Source organism: Ammospiza caudacuta, chromosome 27 (genome assembly GCF_027887145.1).
Source record: "Ammospiza caudacuta isolate bAmmCau1 chromosome 27, bAmmCau1.pri, whole genome shotgun sequence".
NCBI classification, from domain to species: Eukaryota; Metazoa; Chordata; class Aves; order Passeriformes; family Passerellidae; genus Ammospiza; species Ammospiza caudacuta.
The window spans coordinates 3,088,956-3,114,356 of NC_080619.1; the positions used below are offsets into that span (position 1 = coordinate 3,088,956).

Genomic DNA, 25,401 nt, shown 5'->3' on the forward strand with positions numbered 1-25,401 from the left:
GCCCCCTGTGTGTCCCCAGGGTACCGCCACATCCACCTGCTCTCCAAGGATGGCACCTCCCTGGCCCCTGCCACGCTGTTCGTGCACGTTCGAGCCAAGAGCCTGTGAGGGAGCACAGCTGGGACAGCCTGGTGTCCCCATGGAGGTGCCAGGGGGACATTGTGGCTGTGAGGGAGCACAGCTGGGACAGCCTGGTGTCCCCATGGAGGTGCCAGGGGGACATTGTGGCTGTGAGGGAGCACAGCTGGGACAGCCTGGTGTCCCCATGGAGGTGCCAGGGGGACATTGTGGCTGTGAGGGAGCACAGCAGGGACAGCCTGGTGTCCCCATGGAGGGACATTGTGGCTGTGAGGGAGCACAGCAGGGACAGCCTGGTGTCCCCATGGAGGTGCCCATGGGGGACATTGTGGCTGTGGGGGGGACAATAGGCTCCTCCATGAGTGGACAGCCTGAGGACACTGCTCACCCAGTCTGTGGCTCCCCTACCCAGTGCCACCCACTGGTGTCCCACTCCTGTCCTTGAGGGGACAGAGATGCTGTGACAACCATGGATCAGCCCCACGGGGGTGACATGGGTGACAACAACCAGCAAATCTCACCAGCTTTGGCCACGTTTGGTCCCCACCCCTCTCTTGGAGTGCAAGGATGGTGCCATCACCACCCTGGAGTCCTTGAGGGGACCCTGCCACCACACACTCCATTGTGCCCAGGTGGGGACACATTGCCAAGCTCTGGCACAGATTTACAGCCCTGGGATCAAGCCAGTGGAATAAAGGTTTTATTTTAACAGAGCCTGTCCCAGTGTCCCTGTCACCCTCCGGGGCCCATCGTGGCTGGATCAGGGCTGAGCCCACCCCCAGACCAGCAGGGAGCTGGGGGGATTCACTGGAGCAGCCATGGGGACAAGGGGAGGGTCCCCCACCCACGGCCAGGACAGCAGGGACACACAGGGGGGGACACAGAGGTACTTGCATAGGTGACACAGGACCCCGAGCAGGGGGTGTGATGGCACTGCCAGGGGGGTGTGATGGGCTCCTGGTCCCCTCTGAGGCCCCACAGGTCCGGGCTGAGGTGGGCACAGGCTCTCAGGTGCCACGGGGTGTGACAGGGACACGGCAGCACAGGGAGGTGTGACAGTGCATAGACGGGGTCTTGGCCTTGGTGTGCAGCTTTGGAAACCTTTGGCTGGGCAGGCAGGAGCAGCTCGGAGCTCTGGGCTCAGCACGTGGCAGGAGGATGCCCTGGCACTCCTGGATGGGATGGAGGGTTGCCATGACAACGTTTCCTTTCTCTCAGAGGATCCCACAGCACGAGGTGACACCGGGGAGGATGATGCCAATGGAGAATCCAGATTTCCATGCTTCCAGAGAAAAGCAGCTGAGCAGAGAGGCTGTGGCAGTGACAGTGGAGCATCCCCATGGGGAGGCTGAGGGGAAGCAGCCCCAAAAGCAGAGCAGGGTGTGCCTGGAGCTGAACCCCCCTGGATCCATCCAGCAGGAAGGGTTGGAGTCTCTGTGGCTGGGCAGGAGGTGGGACAAGGCATCTCTTGCACAAATAGCCCTTGGAAAGGAATCTCCCCTGTTAAACAGAGTCAGGAGCAAACCTGGGGCAAAGAGCCTGAAGCACCCTCGGGGCAGGCAGGAGGGTTTTGACCAGCAGCCACCATCAGCATCAACCTCAGCTGTCCCAAAGGAGAAAAAAAGTCCCAGTCCAGCAGCCCAGTGGTGACCTCCAGCAGCCGAATGTAACTCATGGCAGTTGGGAACAGGAAAGATTTTAAAATATATATAATATATACTTTTATTATTCACCCGTTAAATCCATTATATGCCAATCATGATCTAGTTTCAGCAGTTACATTCCCTTGATCATGTCTTTAGGAGGATGCAGTTAAATCAAACAAGGAGGTGGCTGGCAGCAGCAGGGGGGCTCTGGTGCCCCTCTCTCCTGGCGTGGCTCCGGCTTTGGCAGAAAGGATGAGGGCAGCACCTCCTCAGGCCCGGCTCCTCCACGCTCTCCTGGCAAGGGCTCCCTTACTGCAGCACCAATCCAACCTGGAAATGGGGATCAGGACAGAAATTGGGCTCATCAGGACAGAAATTGGGCTCAGGAGGTGCCCTCTGCTCCATACCCAGCTCGGTGCTGCCTGTGTTGGTTTCTGTCACACCCATCTTTTATGGAAAATCCATATGGAAATTCCACAGTGCTGGATTAAAAAATGCTGCTCTGGATGTGGCACTTGAGCCAGCCCTAAGTTCCTCCAGCTGGTTTATCTGCAGCTCCAGCAATTCCTTCCCCTTTAGCATCTCAAATCATCAAACTACAGCCCCATCTACAGCACTGTCACACACATCTTTTATGAAAAATCCTTTCCTTAGGATTTTTCCTCCTGAGAAGCTGAGAGGCCTCGAGAACAAAATGTAAACATTGATTATCTGCTGCTGTGGGATGCAACAGGTGCATCTGTGATTGGTCTCATGTGGTTGTTTGTAATTAATGGCCAATCACAGTCAGCTGGCTCAGACTCTCTGTCCAAGCCACAAGCCTTTGTTATCATTCTTTCCTTTTCTATTCTTAGCCAGCCTTCTGATGAAATCCTTTCTTCTATTCTTTTAGTATAGTTTTAATATAATATATATCATAAAATAATAAACCAAACCTTCTGAAACATGGAGCCAGATCCTCATCTCTTCCCTCATCCTCAGACCCCTGTGAACACCATCACAGGTTTCCCCACTGGTTTTGGGGTGTTTGAGAGCAGCAGAGCCCTGGGTTTGTGGCTGAGTGGGCACACAGGCCCTGCCCAGCTCTGATCTGGGGAGGTGACCAATGTTTGGGGTGTGACAAGCCCCACCAGGTTATGAGACAGCCTTGATTCATGAGCCAGGGGTGTTTCTCAGCTCATGGTGAGTAGAGGGATGGAACAGCTTTGCTGGGAGGTGGGGCTGTTCAGCCTGCAGAAGGCTGCAGGGAGGCCTCAGAGCCTCTGCCAGTGCCAAAAGGGCCACCAGGAGGGACTTTGGACAAGTATCTGGAGTGACAGGACAAGAGGAATGGCTTCCCACTGCCAGAGGGCAGGGATGGATGGGATATTGGGATGAATTGCTCTCTGTGAGGTGGGGCCCTGGCACAGGGTGCCCAGAGCAGCTGTGGCTGCCCCTGGATCCCTGGCAGTGCCCAAGGCCAGGTTGGACACCTCCAGGGAACCTCCTGGGGCTTCCTAAGAGCAAGCAGGTGAGGCTGGTTTAGGGCACAGGGCTTGTGCCCAAGGACAGACCTGGCTTCACACCAGGGAACCAAAACCCTGTGACTGCCATCAAGGCATTAATTAGCTGTTAAGGCATTAATTAGCTGTGATGTAGCTGGGCAGATTCTGGTCTGCAAGGTGCTGAATCACATCCCTGGTGTGGAGGGACAGCAGCAAGCAGGGGCTGCCTCAGAATGGCCCAGGACAGGCAGGTGGGGACCCAGCACAGCTCTGGGGAGAACAGGCTGCTGGCCTTGGGGACAAATGACATCCTGGGATCCTGTGGCTCAGCTCCTTTGTCACAGGTGCTGCTCCAGCCCGCCTGCTCTCTCCAGAGGGGTGGCTGTCACAGACATCTTTTATGAAAAATCCTTTCCTTAGGATTTTTCCTCCTGAGAAGCTGAAAAGCCTCAGGAACAAAATGTGAACAATGGTTATCTGCTGCTGTGGGATGCAACAGGTGCATCTGGGATTGGTCTGTGGTTGTTTCTGATTAATGGCCAATCACAGTCAGCTGGCTCAGACTCTCTGTCCGAGATACAAACCTTTGTTATCATTCTTTCTTTTTCTATTCTTAGCTAGCCTTCTGATTAAATCCTTTCTTCTATTCTTTTAGTATAGTTTTAATATAATATATATCATAAAATAATAAATCAAACCTTCTGAAACATGGAGTCAGATCTTTGTCTCTTCCCTCATCCAAGAACCCCTGTGAACACTGTCACAGGTGGCAGCTCCTCCCAGTCCACCAGGACACAGTGACACCCATGAGGGATCACAGGTGGCTGTCACAACCCCCGATGTCACATCTGTCACCCTGCAGCCCTCTGTGCTTGGCCTCCTTCCTTAGAGGGAAAGAATTGGTGTGAAGGACTGAACCTGCACTAGTCCAAGAATAAAATTAACTTTGGAAGATGAGTGTGGAGGGGCTTTTTCCAGGGACACAGTCTGCATGCACAGGAGGTGACAGAGGGATCCACCCTCCCTGTGTGTGACACTGCAGGGACACCAGCTGGGCTGGAATGCTGAGGTGACAGCCAACCCCTGTCCCCAGGGCTGAGGGGACAAGCCCCCTCCTCACAGCACTGACCTTCTCTGGTGCCATGCTGGGACATTTCCAATTGTACAGGTAATACTGCAGGTTCCCATCCCCGATCCCAAACTTCAGCTTCTCCAGGAAGGTTTTGTTCTCCATGAGATCCAGTGCATTGAAGACATCAAATCCTTTCTGCACAGGGAGACATGAAGCCATCAGCTCCTGCTTTAGTGCTGGGCAGTTCCTCTCACCTGTGTGAGCAGCCTGGCCCCCTTTCCTGACTGGCTTTGAATCCCAGAAAAAGGGAAGAGCTTTTGGTGTTCTCATCCTCAATCCAACTCTTTGCTGTAGGACATGAGCAACCACCACAAGCTGGAAGGTTCAAGGTACCCCAGCATCCCTCTCCTGGGTGGCAGATTTTGGATTTGGATTTTTATAGTGCTGGGATCAAGCCCTTCCCACAAACCCAGGGTGGCCAGCCTGCAGTGAGTTCCTGTGAGCTGCCCAATGTCCCACAGTGCCAGCCCAGCCCTGCATCCCTCACCTGTGGGAAAAATGGATTTGTAAGGATTCTCAAAGCTTGACAGAAGGCTTTGAGGGTAATTTGAGATTATTTGCTTTAAGGCATTTACAGCATGGTAAAAAGCTGACAGGCCAAGAAACACTTATAGTGTATTGTAATTAGGAAATAATTGACTTCTGATTGTGACGGTGTGAATTGTAACACCTTGGTGTTCTCACCCTCAATCCAACTACTACAGACTGCTGTAGGACATGAGTAACACAAGCTGGAAGGTTCAGGTACCCCAGTATCCCTCTCCTGGGTGGCAGATCCTTTTGGATTTTAATTTTTATAGTGCTGGGATCAAGCCCTTCCCACAACCCAAGGGTGGCCAGCCTGCAGTGAGTTCCTGTGAGCTGCCCAATGTCCCACAGTGCCAGCCCAGCCCTGCATCCCTCACCTGAGGGAAAAATGGATTTGTAAGAATTTTCAAAGCCTGACAGAAGGCTTTGACGGCAATTTTAGATGATTGGCTTTAAGGCATTTACAGCATGGTGTGACAAAAGCTGCTAGGCCAAAATACACTTATAACATAATTAGGAAATATTTGGCTTCTAATCGTGATGGCGTGAATTCTAACATCTGTATTGTCTCACCCTTCACATGAGGCTGAAAATGGAGTGAAAGCTTTTTAAAACACCCCTCAGCTGCCCCACGTGTGGCTCAGGGAAGGGCTCAGGGCAGCACTCACCGACTTGGCGAGGATGAGCGCGTCGCTCATGAGGTCGATGAGAGGCGTCTTGGTGTGGACGTTGTAGAAGGAGTAAGCAGCTTTCAGGCTCTTGTGAGTTGGGTGGTTCATGATGGTGGAGGGCAGGGTGTAAAAGCTCAGGAAGTCTGTCACCTCTCCTGGGGCACTCTGGAAGGCAGAAGTGACATCATGACTGTCACTGGGATATTTTCTGAAAAATCCTCTTTGCCCAGGACTCTTCCCCTGGGAAGCTGAGAAGCCTCAGAGAAAAAGGAAAACAATAATTATCTGATTGCTTCTCTTATGTTTTGCTGCCTTGGAATGTGGTTTGGAGATTGTTTATCCAACAGGTGCTTGTTTGATTGGTTTCGTGGGAATTGTTTTGACTTAATGAGCAATCACTATCAGCTGTGTCAGGACTCTGGGGGGAGTCACAGCTTTTTCATTATTATCTTATTAAACCTTCTGTAAATATCCTTTTCTTATTCTTTAGTAAGTTTTAGTATAGCAAAATATAGCATAATATAATATAATATAATATAATATAATATAATATAATATAATATAATATAATATAATATAATATAATATAATATAATATAATATAATATAATATAATATATACTATTGCATAATATTATATATGATATAATATATGAAATAATATAATTTATATATTATATATATTATATAGTATAGTATGATATAGTACAGTATGAGATTATATAGTATGAGATTATATAAGATACAATATAATGTAATATAATACCATGTAATATAATGTACTGCAATATAATGAAATGCAATGTAATGTAATATAAGTTAACATAATATGATATATGATATGATATGATGTGATATATTATATAATTTATATGTGATATATTATATTATATATTATAGTATGAGATTATATAGTATGAGATTATATCATAAGATACGATGTGATGTAATGTAATGTGATGTAATATATATTATATTATATTATATTATATTATATTATATTATATTAGCCTTCTAAGAACATGGAGTCACATTCATCATTTCCTCCCTGCCACAGAGGACCCTGGAAACACCACCCATGACACGTCAGGCTGGGATAAAACCTGGCCAGGGCCTTAGAAGCTCTCCCAGTTGGAGTGGTGGCTGCAAGGACACCCAGGCCCAGCATGGAGGCACCATCTCCAGCAAACTCCCATCCTGGAGAGCCATGGAGCTGCTCCCTGATGGCTCCCACAGCTCCAGCAGAGGCCAAATCCCAGGAGAACACCCCTCCCATGGTGCTGCTGCCCTCACCTCCACCACGAAGGTGTCGATGATGTTCTCCTGAGGTACAAACCAGTGCTCCACCTCCTCTCTGCTCATCACAGGGGTCAGGTGGAACTGCTTCAGGTACTCAGTCAAGAGCTTGTGCACAGCAGGGATGTCCTTGTGCTCCATGGGCCGCAGGCCAGGAGTCTTGGGAGTCTGCAGCAAGTGGAACAAGTTGTTTTGTTGCTTGCACAGTGGTTTTCATCACCCAAGGGCTCTCCAACGAGCAGCACAGAGACACTCTGTGCTGAGATCAGCCCATTTCCAGCCCCCCAGCCCCGTGTGCCCAGCAAAGGATGGATGTGATCTGCTGTGACACTGATGGCAAAGATCACAGAGAGCACAGCATGCCCCAAGGCCCCAAGTGCCAGGTCAGGTCCCACTGGAAGTGCTGCTACCCACTAACAACACAAACTGTGCTTCCCTCAGGGTCCTGTTCCCACTCACAGCAAGCACAGGTTGGGAGATGTGTCCCAGGCTCCACAAGATGTAATTCCCAGTTGGCCTCAATTACTAATTTAGGGTTGGGATGGCTCAGCAAGCCCAGATCTGCTCTGGGGCTGAGTTTCTGTGCAAAAACCAGTAGCTCCAGCCCAGCAACTGCATCTGTGGGCTGTGGGAGGCAGGAGCTGGGAGCTGCCCAGCATGAAAGCAGCACTTTCCACCCCAAAGGGGGGACAGAAAGGAGCCAACAAGGTCAGGGAAGGTGGTGGCAATTTGAATGCAGTTTGCTTCTTTCTCTTCCATCTCCAGCTGGGGAACTTCCCCAGCAGGACAACTGCAGTGCCAGAACTGATCAGTGTGACTGAGGAATGAGGGACTAACTCGATCCAAGGTCACACTGAGGCTGTGTTTGGACAGATGAAGGCTGTCACATCTGCCTGCTTGTTTTACCAGAACGACAGGCTGTGACTCACCAGCAAACAAAACCTCCCAGGCTCCTCTAACTGCAAGAACTTGCCCTTAAAATGCAGGTACCCAAGCAAATATACATCAAGATTAAATAAAGCACAACAGCTTGACAGAGCCATTTACTACATGGAGCAAACCCTGAGTCTCCAGGCAGAGGACCTGACCTCGACCTCCTTTGTGTGTTTTGCCCAGGGAGGAGCAAGCCCTGAGCCCTGTCTGGCTGTCACCCACCTCAGGCAGGCGGTACAGCTTCGTGGTTCTTTGCATAGTCATGTTCCTGCTCAGGTGGGAGAACTTGACCTCGATGAGTTTCCGAGGGTTCAGGGAGCGGTGCCAGTACCTGCAGAAACAAACTGGCAGTGGGAAACTCGTGCTGGGGCAGTGGGGTGGCTGCAGGGGCAAGGGAGAACATCAGGGAAGCAGCTCCTCACTGACAGCAACATGGTTATTGTAGGTGAGATGGGGGTAGGAGGGTCGGGGTGGATGGAGATGAGAGATCTCTGCAGCCAGGTTTGGAACTTGGGGTTCATTGCAAAGGGCCTGGGTGCAGGGCCCTGCTGGGAGCTGCCAAACACAGCTCAGAGCAGGCTGAGAGAAGAGAGGGGGAGAGAGGATGAGAGGGTGAGAGAGTAAAAGGGTAAGAGAGCGAGGCTCCCATTACAATCTTCTGTGTTGAATATTCTAATTCTCACTAACCAATCTAGTACAAGATACAAATCCTATAGCATTTACATACAGCCTATAAGAATCATTACATTACCATACTGTGTTACATTTTAAACCCTAAAAACTCCTCTTTGGGCCCCCTCTGCCAAGCTGTAGGGTCTGCTCTGACCCTTGGGCCTGTCTGCAAGCAGAGGGTGTTGTTCCATCAAAAGGGGATCACCTTCAGCTGGCCACACCATTGTTTTCCAGTTGTTCAGTAACTGAGGGATCTCAAAGCTTGCTTTCATTTCAATCTCACTTACAGTTTCCATATTCTCAAAATCTTTTGCCAGACAATCATATTGATAAAGCTTTCCTGTTTCATCTTCCCCAACAGTTCTGAAGTGATTCTGCTGCCAAAGCCTCCTCTCCTGTGTTACATGAGCAGCTTTAGCAAAGCCACTGCATTTAATCCTGAGAGGAGAAATCTGGGCTGGGATCACACTCCCCTGTGCTGGGGAATCCCACACTGGCCACAGAGGGAAGATCTGCAGACAGAAATCTTGGGAGAGCCACAGACACTCACCTGCAAGTCCCCACAGGCTTTGGCAGCACCACTCCTGCAGTGTAAACAGCCTGGAAGATTCCCTCTAGATGCACCCTCCTGGTGATCTCACGGATCAGAACCGGAGCCACCCGTTTGGAGCGCAGCTTTTTGTGCACACACAGGAAGTTTATCTCCACCATCTTCTTCTCTCTTGGGGAAGAAATAATGCAGAGCATGAGAATTGACTGTCCTGACCTGGGAGGGTCAGGCCAACACCCTGGCCAACCTCCAAACCCTTTCAAGGGAATGAGGAATCAACACCTCAAGGAAGGGGCAGGGGTTTTGGAGAAACCTTCCTTAAGGTGTCACCCAGGGATTCTCAGGGAAAATGGTCTGAATCTGGGTCAGGGGAGGGTCAGGTTGCATATTAGGGAAAGGTTCTTGCCCCAGAGGGTGGCTGGACACTGCCCAGGGAATGGTCACAGCCCCAAGGCTGCCAGAGCTGCAGGAGAGTTTGGACAATGCTCTCAGGGACAGCGTGGATTGCTGGGTTGCCCTGTGCAGGGCTAGGAGCTGGATGATCCTTAAGAGATTCCTTCCAGCTCAGGATATTCTATGATTTTACATCTCCATCTAACCCTGGATAATTTCTGTAAGCCCTAAGTTAACCCACCTCCTTGAGGAAAACAGCCTTCACAATGGTTAACTACCAATGTCCCTGCCCAGAACCTCCCTGCCAACCCTTAAATACCCCTTAAATATTCCCCACCCTCCCCTCCAAGCAGTAAAACACCTCCAAAGCTGAAGGGTGCAGGTGTTTGCTGGGGAAGACAATGGAGCCAGACCCCTGAGCACTCCTGGAGCCCCAGCAAGGGGCAGGATGAGCAATGCAGCAGCACTCACGTGTCATAGATGTGGATGGTGGCTGGAATGGCGCTGATAAATCCCACCAGCTTCTTGCTGGACACCACTCGGACCCCACAGTGCCACTGGGGCAGCCAGCCTGGAGGACGCAGTGCCCTGGGGAGGGGACACACCTCAGGACCACATCCATGGTCCCTGGTGTACCTGCTCCTGCCTCCCACCCTGCCCTGGGACACCCTGAGTCCTGCTGGCCAGCAGGAGGATGACAGAGTGACAGGGATGTGACAAGGACTGTAGGGATCATCCAGGACAATTCCTGCACCCCACAGCCAGTCCTCACTAGGGACACAGCAGGAAATCTGTTCCTGGATTTAGGAACACCCTGAGGATACAGCAGATCTGCTGCAACAGGACTCCAAGGGTAACTTGGCAGCTGTCTTCATCCCACAGCTCCAGGGCACTGAGGAGCTACTGGGATTTTCACAAACACTTGAGGGATCAAACCAAAGAGGAGAAAAATCCACTTTTAAGCTCCCACATCCCCAAGGAGCCAGAGGCAGGCAGGGCTGGGTGACAGCCCCTCTCACCATGTCCCTGGGACACCATCCACAGTGACAGATGGGGAAGGGACATTTCAGCAAGAAGGGAGATGGCAGAAGCAAAGGCATCTGCAGCTCTGTCAGGGGGATCAGGCCTGTCAGCACCCCACACTCCTGCTCTGCAGTGCTGCTGCCACTCACCACAGCAGGAACTCGGGCGAGTAATCGAAGCGGAACATGTTGTCATCATCCTCCACGTAGTTCTCGTTGAGCAGAGTGTACAGCTCCTTCAGCTGCAGCACAGAACACTCAGGTTAAGGAGTTTATTCACCCCCAGACAGGATTCTGAACATTTAATGTGTGGCCACAGCACTGGGGCACCATGTGCAGCCATGCCCCTGCTGCAGTGGAGCAGTGTCACACAGAGCAGGGCAGCAGCAGGACACAGAATTTTGGTCCATGCAGTTATTAGGGTAGATGGCTTTAGGGCTTTGGTTGTGTTTAGGGTGAGGAAAAACAGTTGCAGTTATTATAATGTATAGGTAGAAGTTGAGGAGGGTGAGTTTAGGGTTGTAGATGGTAATGATTCCTATTCAGCCTGGGTGGGAGATGGAACAAAAGGCCAGGATTTTTCAGATTTGTGTTTGGTTGAGTCCTATTCATCCTCCCAGGGCTGCTGAGAGGATAGCCAGGATAGTTAGGAGTGCAGGGTTTAATGAGGGTTAGGATATGTAGAGTATTGTGACTGGAGGGAGTTTTATGACAGTGGATAGGAGGAGGCTGGTGGTGAGGTAAATAAACCCTGTGTCACCTCCCAGGGCGGTGGGACATGCTCTAAAGGGGTTCTCACAGAACTCCAGGCTTCAGGCATCCTTACATCCCCTTGGAAAACCAGGCCAAGCTGCCCAGTGTGGGATGGAACTGCAGTGGGGGGAGTCAGACCCATGCAAGCCCAAGCTGTGACAGAACCAGAGTCATCTGCTGTGCTGCAGGACACGTTTCCATCCCCAAAACCATCTCCAACAGCCCGGGCATTGAAATGCCACCCAAAACACTCCAAAATGAATGTGCTGAGCTGCCTGGGACTGTGGGAAAAGATCAGGCACCACATGTGGAGCTGTGCTGAGCTGCCTGACCCATCCAAGCCATGGAGTCACCTACTGTGCTGCAGGACACATTTCCATCCCCAAAACCATCTCCAACAGTCCAAACATTGAGCTGCCACCCAAAACACTCCAAAATGAATGTGCTGAGCTGTCTGGGATTGTGGCATTGTGGGGAATGATCCATGTGTGGAGCTGTGCTGAGCTGCCTGACCCATCCAAGCCCAAGGTGTGACAGAGCCAGAGTCACCTGCTGTGCTGAAGGACACATTTCCATCCCCAAAACCACCTCCTACAGCCTAAGCATTGAACTGCCATGAAAAACACTCCAAAATTAATGTGCTGAACTGCCTGGGATTGTGGGGAAGAATCAGGAGCTGTGCTGAGCTGCCTGACCCATCCAAGCCATGGAGTCACCTGCTGTGCTGAAGGACACATTTCCATCCCAAAAACCATCTCCAACAGCCCAAGCATTGAGCTGCCACCCAAAACACTCCAAAATGAATGTGCTGAGCTGCCTGTACTCACCACACCTCTATCCCCCAGGTCCAGGGCGTCCCAGGTGAAGCCCTGGGGCAGGGTGTAGGGCTCCTGGCGGATGTTGTCCTTGTCTGGCTCCACTGGGCCGTGGGTGTTCACCACTTCTCCTGTAAGACAGAGCAGGGAGACATGAAGAAGTTTGAAACAGGGGTCTCCCTCGAGTTTCTGTGGTTGAGATGACCCCTGAGGTATCAGAAAGTTTCTTTTTCCCAGCCCTGTGACCGAAGAAGTCGAAATTCATCAGTTCTGCTTTTCAAGGTTTATTTTATCTATTTCATTCTTTCTCTGACCTGCTGAGGTCAGGTTGTGACACAGTGACTGCCCTTGGGGTGATGTTAACTTTTTATATGAAAAACTACTGTACTTTATTTACAATAATTTTCCAATACCTATCACCTATGTCAGACAGTCTGTCTCTACTCTAAACCAATCCAAAAGTGTCACCATCATAGCAGGAGATGGAGGTCAAGAAGGAGAAGGACAGGACATGCCCAGATTCCTCCATCTTGCTTCTAAAACCCCAAAATTCTACTTTTTCACGCTGTGATAAATTCACTATCATTCTACTCAAACTCTTGTGGCTTGTCACTCCTCACACAAGGTTGGTAATTGTTTCCATGGGCTAAAATCAAAGGCACAGGTGTCTGTGACTCCATGCCAAGGTCTCTGAGCCCCTGCCAGAGTCTAAAATCACCCAGGGCAGTCAGAGCAATGTCCTGGGTCCCAACAGGTCTCCTCCAGCCAGGTCTCAGAAGCTCTTGGAGATCTATTTCACAGCCAGGATAGCTCAGCTACCTCAGAAAGCATCAAATCAGCAGGATGGCTTCTGTGGCAGTGTTGGAAACAAAAAGGTTTTATAATACAAGGCAAAATAACAAAACTCTTTACAGAGAAAAACCAATCCAGGTGCAAGAGGTTCTCGTTGCTGGTAAAACACCTCACAAAAGCAATTTAGTTCCTTTGTTCTCTTCTTTTTCTAGTGAATTGCTCAGGCAGGACTTTTTGGCTCCTGTCCAATTGGGTGTCCTTAGGTTTGAGGTGAAGTCCCCCAGGTCCTATGAGGTGTCTTTTTTGCTAATTGAGGAAAGAAACTTCTGAGCTTTTTTCCTTTTTAAGGAGACAAAAGACACTTTTGTCACTCTGTCAACAAGGGCCACACTCCTACAGAAGTTCTCTGCTGTGTGAGGCCTCCACAACACCTCAGTCTCACATCTCCCACCCCTGCAGTGGCACACAGGGATTGTCACCTCACCCACCCAGTCTGGGATGTGACAATGGGCAGGGAATCAAAACTTCCAGGGCCAGGCTGGAGCCCCCTGGGTGACCAAACACAGCCACAGCTGCATCCTCCAGCTCCTCACGTGGAGCCTGATCCTTCCCCAGCCCCACAATCCCAGCACTTCCCTGGGAGCCCCTTCAGGGGACAGGGATCTCCCCAGCCCTCTGTATCCAAGTTTTGTGTGTGGTGCTGCCAAGATTGGTGCTCCCAGGAAAGTTTTTGAGACCCAAAAAGGCCTCAGAAAAGTGGTGTGGACAACATGGAATGGGAATCAAACACTGCACCTGCAGCAAAAGGGATACAAACTCATTGTCACAGACATCTTTTATGAAAAATCCTTTCCTTAGGATTTTTCCTCCTGAGAAGCTGGGAGGCCTCAGGAACAAAATGTAAACAATGGTTATCTGCTGCTGTGGAATGCAACAGGTGCATCTGGGATTGGTCTCATGTGGTTGTTTCTAATTAATTGCCAATCACAGTCAGCTGGCTCAGACAGAGAGTCTGAGCCACAAGCCTTTGTTATCATTCCTTATTATTCTATTCTTAGCTAGGCTTCTGAGGAAATCCTTTCTTCTATTCTTTTAGTATAGTTTTAATATAAAATATAACATAAAATAATAAATCAGCCTTCTGAAACATGGAGTCAGATCCTCATCTCTTCCCTCACCCTCAGACCCCTGTGAACACCATCACAACTCACGAAGGGAAGTCCTGAAGAGCAGCATGTCTGAAGCCATGACAAGTTTTGGATAAATCTATAAACTGTGGACTTGGACTCAGTCTCTAATTCCCCTGAGTTCTGGGGGATGCAGATGAGGAGAGGGAAGGAAAATCCTGAAGGGAAATCCTGAAGAGCAGCAAGCTTGAAGCTCTGAGATTGGTGCTCCCAGGAAAGTTTTTGAGACCCAAAAAAGCCTCAAAAAAGTGGTGTGGACAACATGGAATGGGAATGAAACACTGCAGCAAAAGGAACACAAACCCATGAAGGGAAATCCTGAAGAGCAGCAAGTCTGAAGCCATGAGAAGTTTTAGATAAATCTAGAAAATTGTGGGTTTGGACTCCCTCTCTAATTCCCCAGAGCTCTGGGGGATGCAGATGAGGAGAGAAAAGGAAAATCCTGAAGGGAAATCCTGAAGAGCAGCAAGTCTGAAGCTCTGAGATTGGTGCTCCCAGGAAAGTTTCTGAGACCCAAAAAAACCTCATAGTGGTGTAGACAACATGGAATGGGAATGAAACACTGCAGTAAAAGGGACACAAACCCATGAAGGGAAAGCTGGAGCTGGAGGATGCAGCTGTGGCTGTGTTTGGTCACCCAGGGGGCTCCAGCCTGGCCCTGGAAGTTTTGATTCCCTGCCCATTGTCACATCCCAGACTGGGTGGGTGAGGTGACAATCCCTGTGTGCCACTGCAGGGGTGGGAGATGTGAGACTGAGGTGTTGTGGAGGCCTCACACAGCAGAGAACTTCTGTAGGAGTGTGGCCCTTGTTGACAGAGTGACAAAAGTGTCTTTTGTCTCCTTAAAAAGGAAAAAAGCTCAGAAGTTTCTTTCCTCAATTAGCAAAAAAGACACCTCATAGGACCTGGGGGACTTCACCTCAAACCTAAGGACACCCAATTAGACAGGAGCCAAAAAGTCCTGCCTGAGCAATTCACTAGAAAAAGAAGAGAACAAAGGAACTAAATTGCTTTTGTGAGGTGTTTTACCAGCAACGAGAACCTCTTGCACCTGGATTGGTTTTTCTCTGTAAAGAGTTTTGTTATTTTGTCTTTTATTAAAACCTTTTTGTTTCCAACACTGCCACAGAAGCCATCCTGCTGATTTGATGCTTTCTGAGGTAGCTGAGCTATCTTGGGTGTGAAATAGATCTCCAAGAGCTTCTGAGACCTGGCTGGAGGAGACCTGTTGGGACCCAGGACATTGATCTGGCTGCCCTGGGTGATTCAAGGCCCTGACAGGGGGCTCAGAGACCTTGGCATGGAGTCACAGACACCTGTGCCTTTGATTTTAGCCCATGGAAACAATTACCAACCTTGTGTGAGGAGTGACAAGCCACAAGACTTTGAGTAGAATGATAGTGAATTTATCACAGGCTGAAAAAGTAGAATTTTGGGGTTTTAGAATGGGGATTCAAGAAGCAAGATGGAGGAATCTGGGCATGTCCTGTCCTTCTTCTCCTTCTTGACCTCCACCTTCTGCTGTGCTGGTGACACTTTTGGATTGGTTTAGAGTAGAGACAGACTGTCTGACATAGGTGATAGATATTGGAAAATTAAGTATATTGTAAATAAAGTACATGTAGCTTTTAGTATAAAAAGTTAACACCACCCCAAGGGTGCTGGAAGGATCTCAGCAGGTCAGAGAAAGAATGGAATCGATAATAGAAATTGAAAAGCAGAACTGATGAATCCTAACTTCTTTTTTGGTCTCAGGGCTGGGAAAAAGAAACTTGTGTGAAATAGATCTCTAAGAGTTTCTGAGACCTGGCTGGAGGAGACCTGTTGGGACCCAGGACGTTGCTCTGGGTGATTTGAGACCCAGAACAGGACTGGGATTAAGGGATACACAAATACAGGAAGCATCAGGTGAGGTGTCTGAAGGGATTCCTTGTCACTCTGTACCCCCTGAAATGCTTGCACAGCTCTTCAGACCCTCCCCACTCACCCAGCATGGTGGGGAAGTGATTTTGGTGCCTTTGAAGCCCAGGCCAAGCAGGGACTCACCTGGTGGCCACAGATCAGCATCTCCAGGATTCTCTGAGGGTTTCCTGGGGACCACAGGGCCTCCCCCAGGGCCCACAGGACATTGAGGGGCTGCACATACCTAACTTGGGCACTGGCTGTGTGTCCCAGAACTGGTAGCTCCTCTTGCTGGCTTCCTCCATGGTTTTGGCAGGTCCCTGACCTACAGAGAAGAGCTCAATGGCTTTTTGAATCTCCTGGATCCTCTCAGCAGGTAAAGAGTTCACCTGAGGGCACAGAAAGACAAAATGTGTAAGGTGAGCCAGCAGGGCTCCTCATCAGGGGAATATGGAGCTGATTCTGTCATGGAGAGCAGGCAGGAACCTCCTGTCCCATCCTCAATCCTTGATTTTTTACCAGTCACCTGCCCCTCACCTAGATCTGGTTCCAGGCACTCCCAGGACAAAGGGGATGGAAAAAATTTCTGAAAAATGCTTGAAGTGGGTGCTGTGAGCCCCAGGAGCAAACCTCCCCACCTGCCATCCTGCACAGACAGATGGATCAGCCCACACCCAGCACTTGAGATGCTTTCTGTGGCTTTTCTCTCACTGTTCAGCCTCCTCCCTCTAAGCTGGATCTGCATCCACAAACTGCAGCCTGGACACCAGGGACTGGGACAAGGCAGAGAAGTTGAGTCAAGATAAAAGACACTTTCATCCTCCTCTTCCTCAGGGTGGATGGCTCTGCTCTGAATTCCCAACCCCAGCTCCTCTCTGATCCCTGAGGAATTCAATTTGAAAAACACAAAGCCCAAATTTAAAGCTCTGCAGTGTCAGATGGACAAAATATTCAAAATATTTGGACAGAAAACAACCTGTGCTGATGTGTGTCCTCTGCCACAGGAGCAGAGGGGACAAGAGGGACAAACCCTGTGTGTCCCATTCCTGAGTCCCTGACTGCTGGACAGGATCAGGCAAAGCCCAGAGGGATAAAACAGACCCTGCTCTCCCCAGCTGCTGTTCTTGGGATCATCAAGCAAAAAATCAACACCAGCAGATGTCCCCTCTGTGCTGCTGAGGGCAGGACTCACCTGGCAGGGTGAGTCTGGGAAGAATAACTTGGAGGTGCCAGTCTGACCCTGGAACTGGCTGAGATATCCAGCCAAAGACTTCATTACCCCTGGAGGGCTCTGCAAACACTTCCTGCACCAACAGGAATTCCCACACGTGGAGAAATCCCTTTAATCTGAAGTTTTTTTGAGTAACCAAGTGCCAAAAACCAGGGCTGGGAACTCTTTCCTTGGCCTAAGTAACACTGGAGAGGTTTGGGACGGGGCTGGGATTGTGGAGGGGCCTGGATTTTGGGAAAGGGGTGCTCACCTTCACTGGCTGCTCCTGAGCCTGTTCTTGGGATCATCAAGCAAAAAATCAACACCAGCAGATGTCCCCTCTGTGCTGCTGAGGGCAGGACTCACCTGGCACTGGCAGCTCCTGCCTGTGACAGCAGATGCTGAATGGGAAGAATAACTTGGAGGTGTTAATCTGACCCTGGAACTGGCTGAGATTATCCCTGGAGGGCTCTGCAAACACCTTCTGCACCAACAGGAATCCCCACACATGGAAAAATCATTCAAAATCTGAAGTTTTTTGAGCAACCAAGTGCCAAAACCCAGAGCTGGGAATTCTTTCCTTGGCCTAAGTAACATGGAGGGGTTTGGGATGGGGCTGGGATTTTGGGAAAGGGGTGCTCACCTTCACTGGCTGCTCCTGAGCCTGTTCTTGGGATCATCAAGCAAAAAATCAACACCAGCAGATGTCCCATCTGTGCTGCTGAGGGCAGGACTCACCTGGCAGGGTGAATCTGGGAAGAATAACTTGGAGGTGCCAGTCTGACCCTGGAACTGGCTGAGATATCCAGCCAAGGACTGCACTACCCATGGATAACCCTGCAAACACTTTCTGCACCAACAGGAATCCCCACACATGGAAAAATAATTCAAAATCTGAAGGTTTTTGAGCAACCAAGTGCCAAAACCCAGAGCTGGGAATTCTGTCCTTGGTCTAAGTAACATGGAGGGGTTTGGGATGGGGCTGGGATTTTGGGAAGGTGTGCTCACCTTCACTGGCTGGTCCTGAGCCTGGTCTGCCTGGTCACCTCCTCCCTTCTCTTTCTTCCTTTTGGGTTTCTTTTTCTTCTTTTTGGCTCCACTGTCATTTGCTGGACTCAGGCCCCTGGGGAATAAAACAAACATCATTGGAGCTTTGGGTTTTTTCTTTTGGGACAACATTTTTTGGTTTCTGAGGCACTCTAAAGAAAATGCAAGCTCCTGCTGAGTCCAAGCGTCCAGGAAGAGGAATATTCTGTGCACAGAAATCCCTGGGAGCTCCCAAAAAGGGACAGCACCAACACAGGTGTGCTGGGCAGTGGGGACTGTGCCCTGTGCTGCAGGTGACCCCATCCCTGCTCTGCCACCTGTGCCCAAACCCACCCTGGGGAGTGCTGGGGTGCTCAGCTTTGGCTTTTTCCTCTTTTCCAAGCCCAAGGATGAATGTGGAAGCAGAAATAACTGATCCAGCCCCAGAGATGAGGCCCCAGAGCAGGGTCAGGTACCACAGAGGTGGTGACACTGTGCCAAGTGTCACCTCACCTGCAGAGGCGAAGCTGTTTATTGGGAAATCACCATACTGTCATGCTGGAGCTGGAAAATTGAGAGTGAGGAGCAAATTTCTGGGAGAACAGGTGGGAAATGCCCACAGCAGGGCACAGCTGCTCCTTCCACAGCTGCAGGGCAGCCCTGGCCATCCAGATCATCATCACCATCACCATCATCATCTCCAAACAGCTGCTGGTGTGAAACCCCTCACTGATCCTGGATTTTGTTCCAGTTTTTCCCCTCACTGATCCTGGGATTTTGCTCCAGTTTTTCCCCTCACTGATCCTGGGATTTTGTTCCAGTTTTTCCCCTCACTGATCCTGGATTTTGTTCCAGTTTTTCCCCTCACTGATCCTGGGATTTTGCTCCAGTTTTTCCCCTCACTGATCCTGGGATTTTGTTCCAGTTTTTCCCCTCACCGATCCTGGGATTTTGTTCCAGTTTTTCCCCTCACTGATCTGGATTTTATTCCAGTTTTTCCCCTCACTGATCTGGATTTTATTCCAGTTTTTCCCCTCACTGATCCTGGGATTTTGCTCCAGTTTTTCCCCTCACTGATCCTGGGATTTTGTTCCAGTTTTTCCCCTCACTGATCCTGGGATTTTGTTCCAGTTTTTCCCCTCACTGATCTGGATTTTATTCCAGTTTTTCCCCTCACTGATCCTGGGATTTTGTTCCAGTTTTTCCCCTCACTGATCCTGGGATTTTGTTCCAGTTTTTCCCCTCACTGATCCTGGATTTTGTTCCAGTTTTTCCCCTCACTGATCTGGATTTTATTCCAGTTTTTCCCCTCACTGATCCTGGGATTTTGTTCCAGTTTTTCCCCTCACTGATCCTGGGATTTTGTTCCAGTTTTTCCCCTCACCGATCCTGGATTTTGTTCCAGTTTTTCCCCTCACGGATCCTGGATTTTATTCCAGTTTTTCCCCTCACTGATCCTGGATTTTATTCCAGTTTTTCCCCTCACTGAGCCTGGCTTTTATTCCAGATTTGTCCCCTCACTGATCCTGGATTTTGTTCCATTTTTCCCCTCACTAAGCCTGGCCTTTGTTTGCCATCCTGATGCCAAAATGCAGGACGGGTTCCTGCTCCCAGCATGGCAGAGGGCAACTCATGATGATGATGATGATGATGATGATGATCTTGTGATCCTGCATGGAATGACCTGACACAGGATATTCAACATTATGGGGGAGCTGGGAGCCTCTGAGACACAGCACAGGTGTTCCCCTCCTTGCACCCCAAAACAGGGAAACCCCACAGATCTGACCTGCCCAGAGGTACAGCCTGGAATCCCCCCAAAATAAACCCCAATTTAATGTCTTTACAAACACAAAATAGTGGTGAAAATGGTGGAGAAGGGAAATAAAAGAAGAAATGTGTTGGAAAATATGTTGGAGCAGCATCCAAATATTTATTTCAGGGAGGAAAACAGAGCTTGGAAGGTGGAAGGTGTCCCTGCCTGGATGATCTTCAAGGTCCCTTCCAACCCAAGCACTCTGTGCAATCCCTGGGCTGAGCAGCCAGGTTACGAAACTGGGGAAAAGTGGATGGAGAAATGGTTTTGGAGGATGGAAAATGGGATGTGGAATGGAAATCCATCATGATGGGGAGCAGAGAAGGGTTTGCAGGACACTGGGGAGGGTTTTCCTCTGGATAAAACCTGAGCAGCAGCAGAGACTCTGCAGAAAGGATCCCCATCCATCAGCAGAGCCTGTGTGGGACACCTGGGGATGGAAGGAAGGGACACCTGGAGATGGAAGGGACACCTGGAGATGGATGGAAGGGACACCTGGGGATGGAAGGGACACCTGGAGATGGAAGGGACACCTGGGGATGGATGGAAGGGACACCTGGGGATGGAAGGGACACCTGGAGATGGATGGAAGGGACACCTGGAGATGGATGGAAGGGACACCTGGGGATGGATTGAAGGGACACCTGGGGATGGATGGAAGGGACACCTGGGGATGGAAGGGACACCTGGAGATTGGACACCAGGAAGTGGAAGGGACATCTGGAGAGGGAAGGGACATGAGGAGGTGGAAGGGATATCAGGAGATGGAAGGGACACCAAGAGATGGATGGAAGGGACACCTGGAGATGGAAGGGACATCTGGAGAGGGAAGGGACACCTGGAGACAAAAGGGACACCTGGAGACAAAAGGGACACCAGGAGGTGGAAGGGACACCTGGAGAGGGAAGGGACACCTGCAGATTGGACACCAGGAGATGGAAAGGACATTAGGAAATGGAAGGGACACCTGGAAAGGGAAGGGACACCTGGAGATTGGTCACCAGCAGATTGAGGGGACACCTGCAGATGGAACAGACACCAAGAGATGGAGCATTCCTGGTGTGGAACAAGCAGAGGTTCAGGGCAAGCTGCTCCACAAAAGAGGGTGAAGATAAACCCCCTTTTCTCCAGAAGAACATGAAGGAGAGGAGCAGGAGCAAAGCTCCAAGGCCCAGCATCCCTGGGGGGAATGTCACCTTCCCTCCCTCTGCCAGGAAAGGGCTTTGCCCCCACCTGGGAGATGCAGCTTGGACATGGCAGAGCAGCAATGACACCACTATTGATTTTAGTGACAAATGTCACTTTTTGAACTCTCTGGGGAGAAGCACAGGCAAATATTGGCCACTCTGAAGTGCTGGCATGAGCAAAGCCACCTTGGAGCTGCCACAAACACATCCAAACCATTTCCTAGCAATTCTGACAGCACCAGGAGAATGCCTGAGCACACCCCAAGGGCTGGCACTGAAGTTGTCCCTTCCAAAGGGGAAGGACACAAGTTCCCAGCTCACCTGCACCTTGGGATGCTGGGACAGACAAAATGCTCTCCTCATCCTCTGTCAGCATTGCTTTGCTTCAGAAATCAGAGCTGCCAACTCCCAGCTTGGTGCTAATGAGCTCAGCCCAAGCAGGCAGGTGAAAGCTCGGAGAAAATTCCTCCCTGATTTATGAGCTGGAAGAAATCAGGGTGCCAGAAGGTGCCATGAGGTTTGGCATTGCAGGTGGCATGGCCAGGAGATGAAAACCAACCTGGCAGAGGAAGCACCAGCTGGAAAATGCTGGAAAACCCAAAGTTCCCACTCACTACACCCAGAGAAGCAACAATTACAGGTATTTTTTATTTTAAATCTATTTAGGAAAGCAAGTATCTTCTTCCCCCAAGGTAGCTACACCTCCCAGATACTCCCCAAATTAATGACAATGTGTGGGACAAACCACCACCACCCAAAATCTGCAGCTGGCCTGAAAAAGCTGAGAGGGCTGGAGGAGTTTCATCCCCAGGAGGGGTGAGGTGCATCCTAAATCCCACATCCCAAATCCCACATCCTAAATTCCACATCCCACAGCTTTCCCAGATGCATTTTAGGGCTTTTTCCCTCCCAAATCCCTTTGCAGCAGGACAAAGGCAAAGCTGCAAACATCTCCCAGCTCCCTGTGGGATCACCATGGGCTCTTTTTCTGGTTAAGGAAAACTTTTCCCTTCTCCTGGGAAAGGCATCCCCACCACCATTGTCACTACTCCAATCCCTCCTTTCCTGTTTCCAGGTGTCTGCAAAGGCTCCACTGCCCAGAACTCAACCTCTGTGACCTGAGTGATCTTGAAAATTGATTTTTGGGAGCATTTAAAGACAGCAACCAGGCTTGGTCAGGGTGAGACCTGCTTAGATTGGCTCAGCCCCTCCAGAGGCTGGAAAACAGCAGGCTCACCCAGTAACAAACTGGAAAACAGCAGGCTCACCCAGTAACAAACTGGAAAACACCAGGCTCACCCAGTAACAAACTGGAAAACAGCAGGCTCACCCAGTACCAAACTGGAAAACAGCAGGCTCACCCAGTACCAAACTGGAAAACAGCAGGCTCACCCAGTAACAAACTGGAAAACAGCAGGCTCACCCAGTAACAAACTGGAAAACAACAGGCTCACCCAGTAACAAACTGGTGCTCAGCACCCACTCATCCACCCCTGGCTGCTCCCAAAGCTCAGGGAGGGAGCACAAGGGGAACAAATCCAGTTTTGGGCAGCCCCCTGAGCCTGGTGGGAGGCTGGAAGTGTCAGATGAGATCCCTGCTCTGTATTTAGGGGATGGAAAATCCTTCATGCTGGGAAAGGCATCCCCATCACCATGGCCATTGCTCCAATCCCTGCTTTCCTGTTTCCAGGTGTCTGCAAAGGCTCCACTGCCCAGAAACAACTCCTGTGACCTGAGAGATCTTGAAAATTGATTTTTGGAAGCATTTAAAGACAGCAACCAGGCTTTTTCAGGGTGAAACTGCTCAGCCCCTCTAGAGGCTGCAAAATACCAGGCTCACCCAGTACCAAACTGGAAAACACCAAGCTCACCCAGTAACACCAAACTGGTGCTCAGCACCCACTCATCCACCCCTGGCTGCTCCCAAAGCTCAGGGAGGGAGCACAAGGGGAACAAATCCAGCTGTGAGCAGCTCCCTGAGCCTGGTGGGAGGCTGGAAGTGTCAGATGAGATCCCTGCTCTGTATTTAGGGGATGGAAAATCCTCCTGCCATGCCAGGGGCTAATCAGGCAGGGTGCTTAGGCTGTAATCTCTGTAATCTCGTTAGGGAGGATCTCCAGATGGCAGAGCTCAGATTGCCACCAGTGCCTGTCCCAGGAACCTTTTCTTGTGGCTAAAACCCCTCTGTCCCCTCACACAGGGGCACTCCCAAACTCTCCCAGCCTGGAGCAGCTTCCCCAGGTGGCTCTGAGCTGTTTCAGGGGATTGGGACACTCCTGATCTTGCTGTCACCAGTGCCTGACCCCATGCCCTTCCAGAACCAGGGAATAAATCCTCCACAGCAGAAGCTCCCTCCACACAAAAGGAAATGTGAAAAACAACCAAGTGTAATCCCACTTTTTTTTTTTTTTTTTTTTTTTTGGAAAACCAGCTTGGATAGGCACAGCAGAGAGCAGGGCAGCCACTTCCCTGTCTGAAACTCAATTCCTCTTTCCTGTCCTTAAAAGGAAAGGAAGTGTTGCTTTCACTGAGGAATACTTTTATGTTTTAAACCTCAGGGCCAAAATCCAGTGAGTCCCAGGCATAGGAAGGGCTCTGAGTGTGGCTCAGCAGCTCAAAGCCCTTCCCTTGCCCTGGTTTTGGGGACAGTGGCACTGGGGTGACAGGAAACACTCCCACACACTGCTCTAATGGGATGGATGCTATGGAATCAACAGAATTAATGCATCCTGTAAGAATTCCATCCTCCTTCCCAGCACTTGGCCTCTCCCTGATGGTTTTTGGGGGTTTCCCAGAGAAAAACCTCCCTGTTTCATGCTCCTTTATTTGCCCACCAGCCACAATTTTGGTGCTATTTCCCAAATTATCCAAATTATTTCCTAGTGGATATTCCCAGCTCCTCTTGGTGCCCAGGATGCCAAGGAGGGCTCCAGAAAACACCTTTTCCTGGCAAAGGGCATGAGGAACTGCTGCAGCAGTGATTGAGCACCCTGTCTCCTGTGCTCAGCTCTGGCTTGCACAAACCTAATCATGTCAGAGGCAAAGAAAATAAAAATCTCCCCCAAGCACGGCTAAAGAGATTAAAGTGAGACACGGTGCCACACCCGGGAGGCAAATGAAATATAAATGGGCAGCTGTGCTGTCAGAATAAAAAACCTCTGTGATATTTCTTGGGTGACCTTTTATTCACTTTTGGGTCCTGGGCGGGCAGGATTGGAGGGGGAATGGCTCTCCAAGCCCATGGTGGGGAAGCAGCATCAAGAGAGAAAGGGGAGCCCAGGAAAAACAAAGTGAAAACTGCAGGGAACCTCTGGAAAGCCACACGTTGGTGTTGGATTCCCAGCAGGAACGAGGACAGAGCCTCTCCCCCGAATCCCAGGCATGGTGAGGCAGCTCTGCACTGTACTAATTAAGGCAGTGAGTAATGAGGGTGCTACGTTGAGCATTTCTGCTGAGATAAGGACCTGCCTGTGTTGTTGTTATTCCACCACTCCATTCCCCTGCAGGCTCCGACCACGAGACAATGTAGGCAGAGCTTTGCAAAACCCTGCGCTGTGTTTAGGATAACGACGGCATGAGTGTGCAGAACGCCGCGATTATCCCGGGGATGCCACACGCTCCGCACAGCAGCGTGTCACCGTGCCACCACCCTGGGTGGCACCGCGGGGATGGAGATGCCACGAGTGGGCTGAGGCTCCTGTGGAAGGGCAGAGGGAATGCGGGGAGACACACCCTAATGCACAGCCAGGAAGAGCTGCTAAATGCGCTCGTTTCTGCCCCAAAAAGGCGCTCCGGACCCATCCCGGCCGCCCTGCAGCACCGGGGCCGCCACCCATCCACGCCGCGGCCGCGCCCGACCCTGCTGAGCTTCGGACACGCTCCCGCAGCGGGCGTGAATGGGCGCCAGCGGCACCGCCCCCCCGCCAGACTGATAGGCGCCTCGACCAATCGCTGCCCAGGACGCTGCCCAACGACCAATCAGCGCACGCAAGGGGCGGGGCGCCTCTCACTTCCCGGCCGTTCCTCGCCTCAATGGGCCCGGCCGCCGCCGTGGCACGCGGTCCCGGCCGCCGCTCACCCCCGGTTGGAGCCATGCTCCGCCTCGTTCTCGCAGTCGCTGCAATGCTCGTGGTCGTTCTCCTCCGCCGCCGGCCGCGAAGGCCTCGCCGGTGGCCGCCTCACTGCTGTCTCACTGTCGTCCGCCATCTTGAACGGGGCCTCCGCGCGTGCCGCGCCCCCGCAACAAAGCGCGCCGCGATTGGCCGGCGGGCCGTGAGGCATGCCGGGAGTGGTAGTCCGCGTGGGTTT

The 25,401-nt window shown here is 50.8% G+C and overlaps 2 protein-coding genes across 2 annotated transcripts in view; one reads left to right on the forward strand and one right to left on the reverse strand.

Moving 5' to 3' along the window:
- The window catches only part of PLCD3 (phospholipase C delta 3), a 17,503-nt gene extending 15,769 nt beyond the window's left edge, over positions 1–1,734 (forward strand). The window contains exons 16-17 of the mRNA XM_058820484.1: positions 20–145; positions 1,297–1,734. Coding sequence (XP_058676467.1) covers positions 20–108 — 89 coding nt within the window. The 3' untranslated portion in view covers positions 109–145; positions 1,297–1,734. The remainder of the gene's footprint in view (positions 1–19; positions 146–1,296) is intronic.
- On the reverse strand, positions 763–25,326 carry NMT1 (N-myristoyltransferase 1). Its single transcript, XM_058820482.1, has 12 exons — positions 25,172–25,326; positions 18,073–18,187; positions 16,099–16,243; positions 11,986–12,104; positions 10,556–10,647; positions 9,855–9,971; positions 8,991–9,161; positions 7,991–8,099; positions 6,833–7,003; positions 5,537–5,704; positions 4,338–4,475; positions 763–2,054 (listed from the first exon to the last, which is right to left on the reverse strand). The coding sequence occupies exons 1-12, from the start codon at positions 25,297–25,299 to the stop codon at positions 2,034–2,036; spliced, it is 1,494 nt and encodes a 497-aa protein (XP_058676465.1). The 5' UTR covers positions 25,300–25,326; the 3' UTR covers positions 763–2,033.
- Between the last annotated feature and the right edge of the window lie 75 nt (positions 25,327–25,401).

What these genes read in the sequence shown, in the direction of transcription:
- NMT1 (XM_058820482.1), bottom strand. Translation starts at nt 25,299, where the DNA reads ATGGCGGACGACAGTGAGACAGCAGTGAGGCGGCCACCGGCGAGGCCT. An exon ending in ACCTGGGGGATAGAGGTGTG is followed by an intron (nt 10,648 to 11,985) that starts GTGAGTACAGGC and finishes TCTGTGCTGCAG; the next exon opens with CTGAAGGAGCTGTACACTCT. An exon ending in TCGCCCGAGTTCCTGCTGTG is followed by an intron (nt 9,972 to 10,555) that starts GTGAGTGGCAGC and finishes TCCCCTCCCCAG; the next exon opens with GGCACTGCGTCCTCCAGGCT.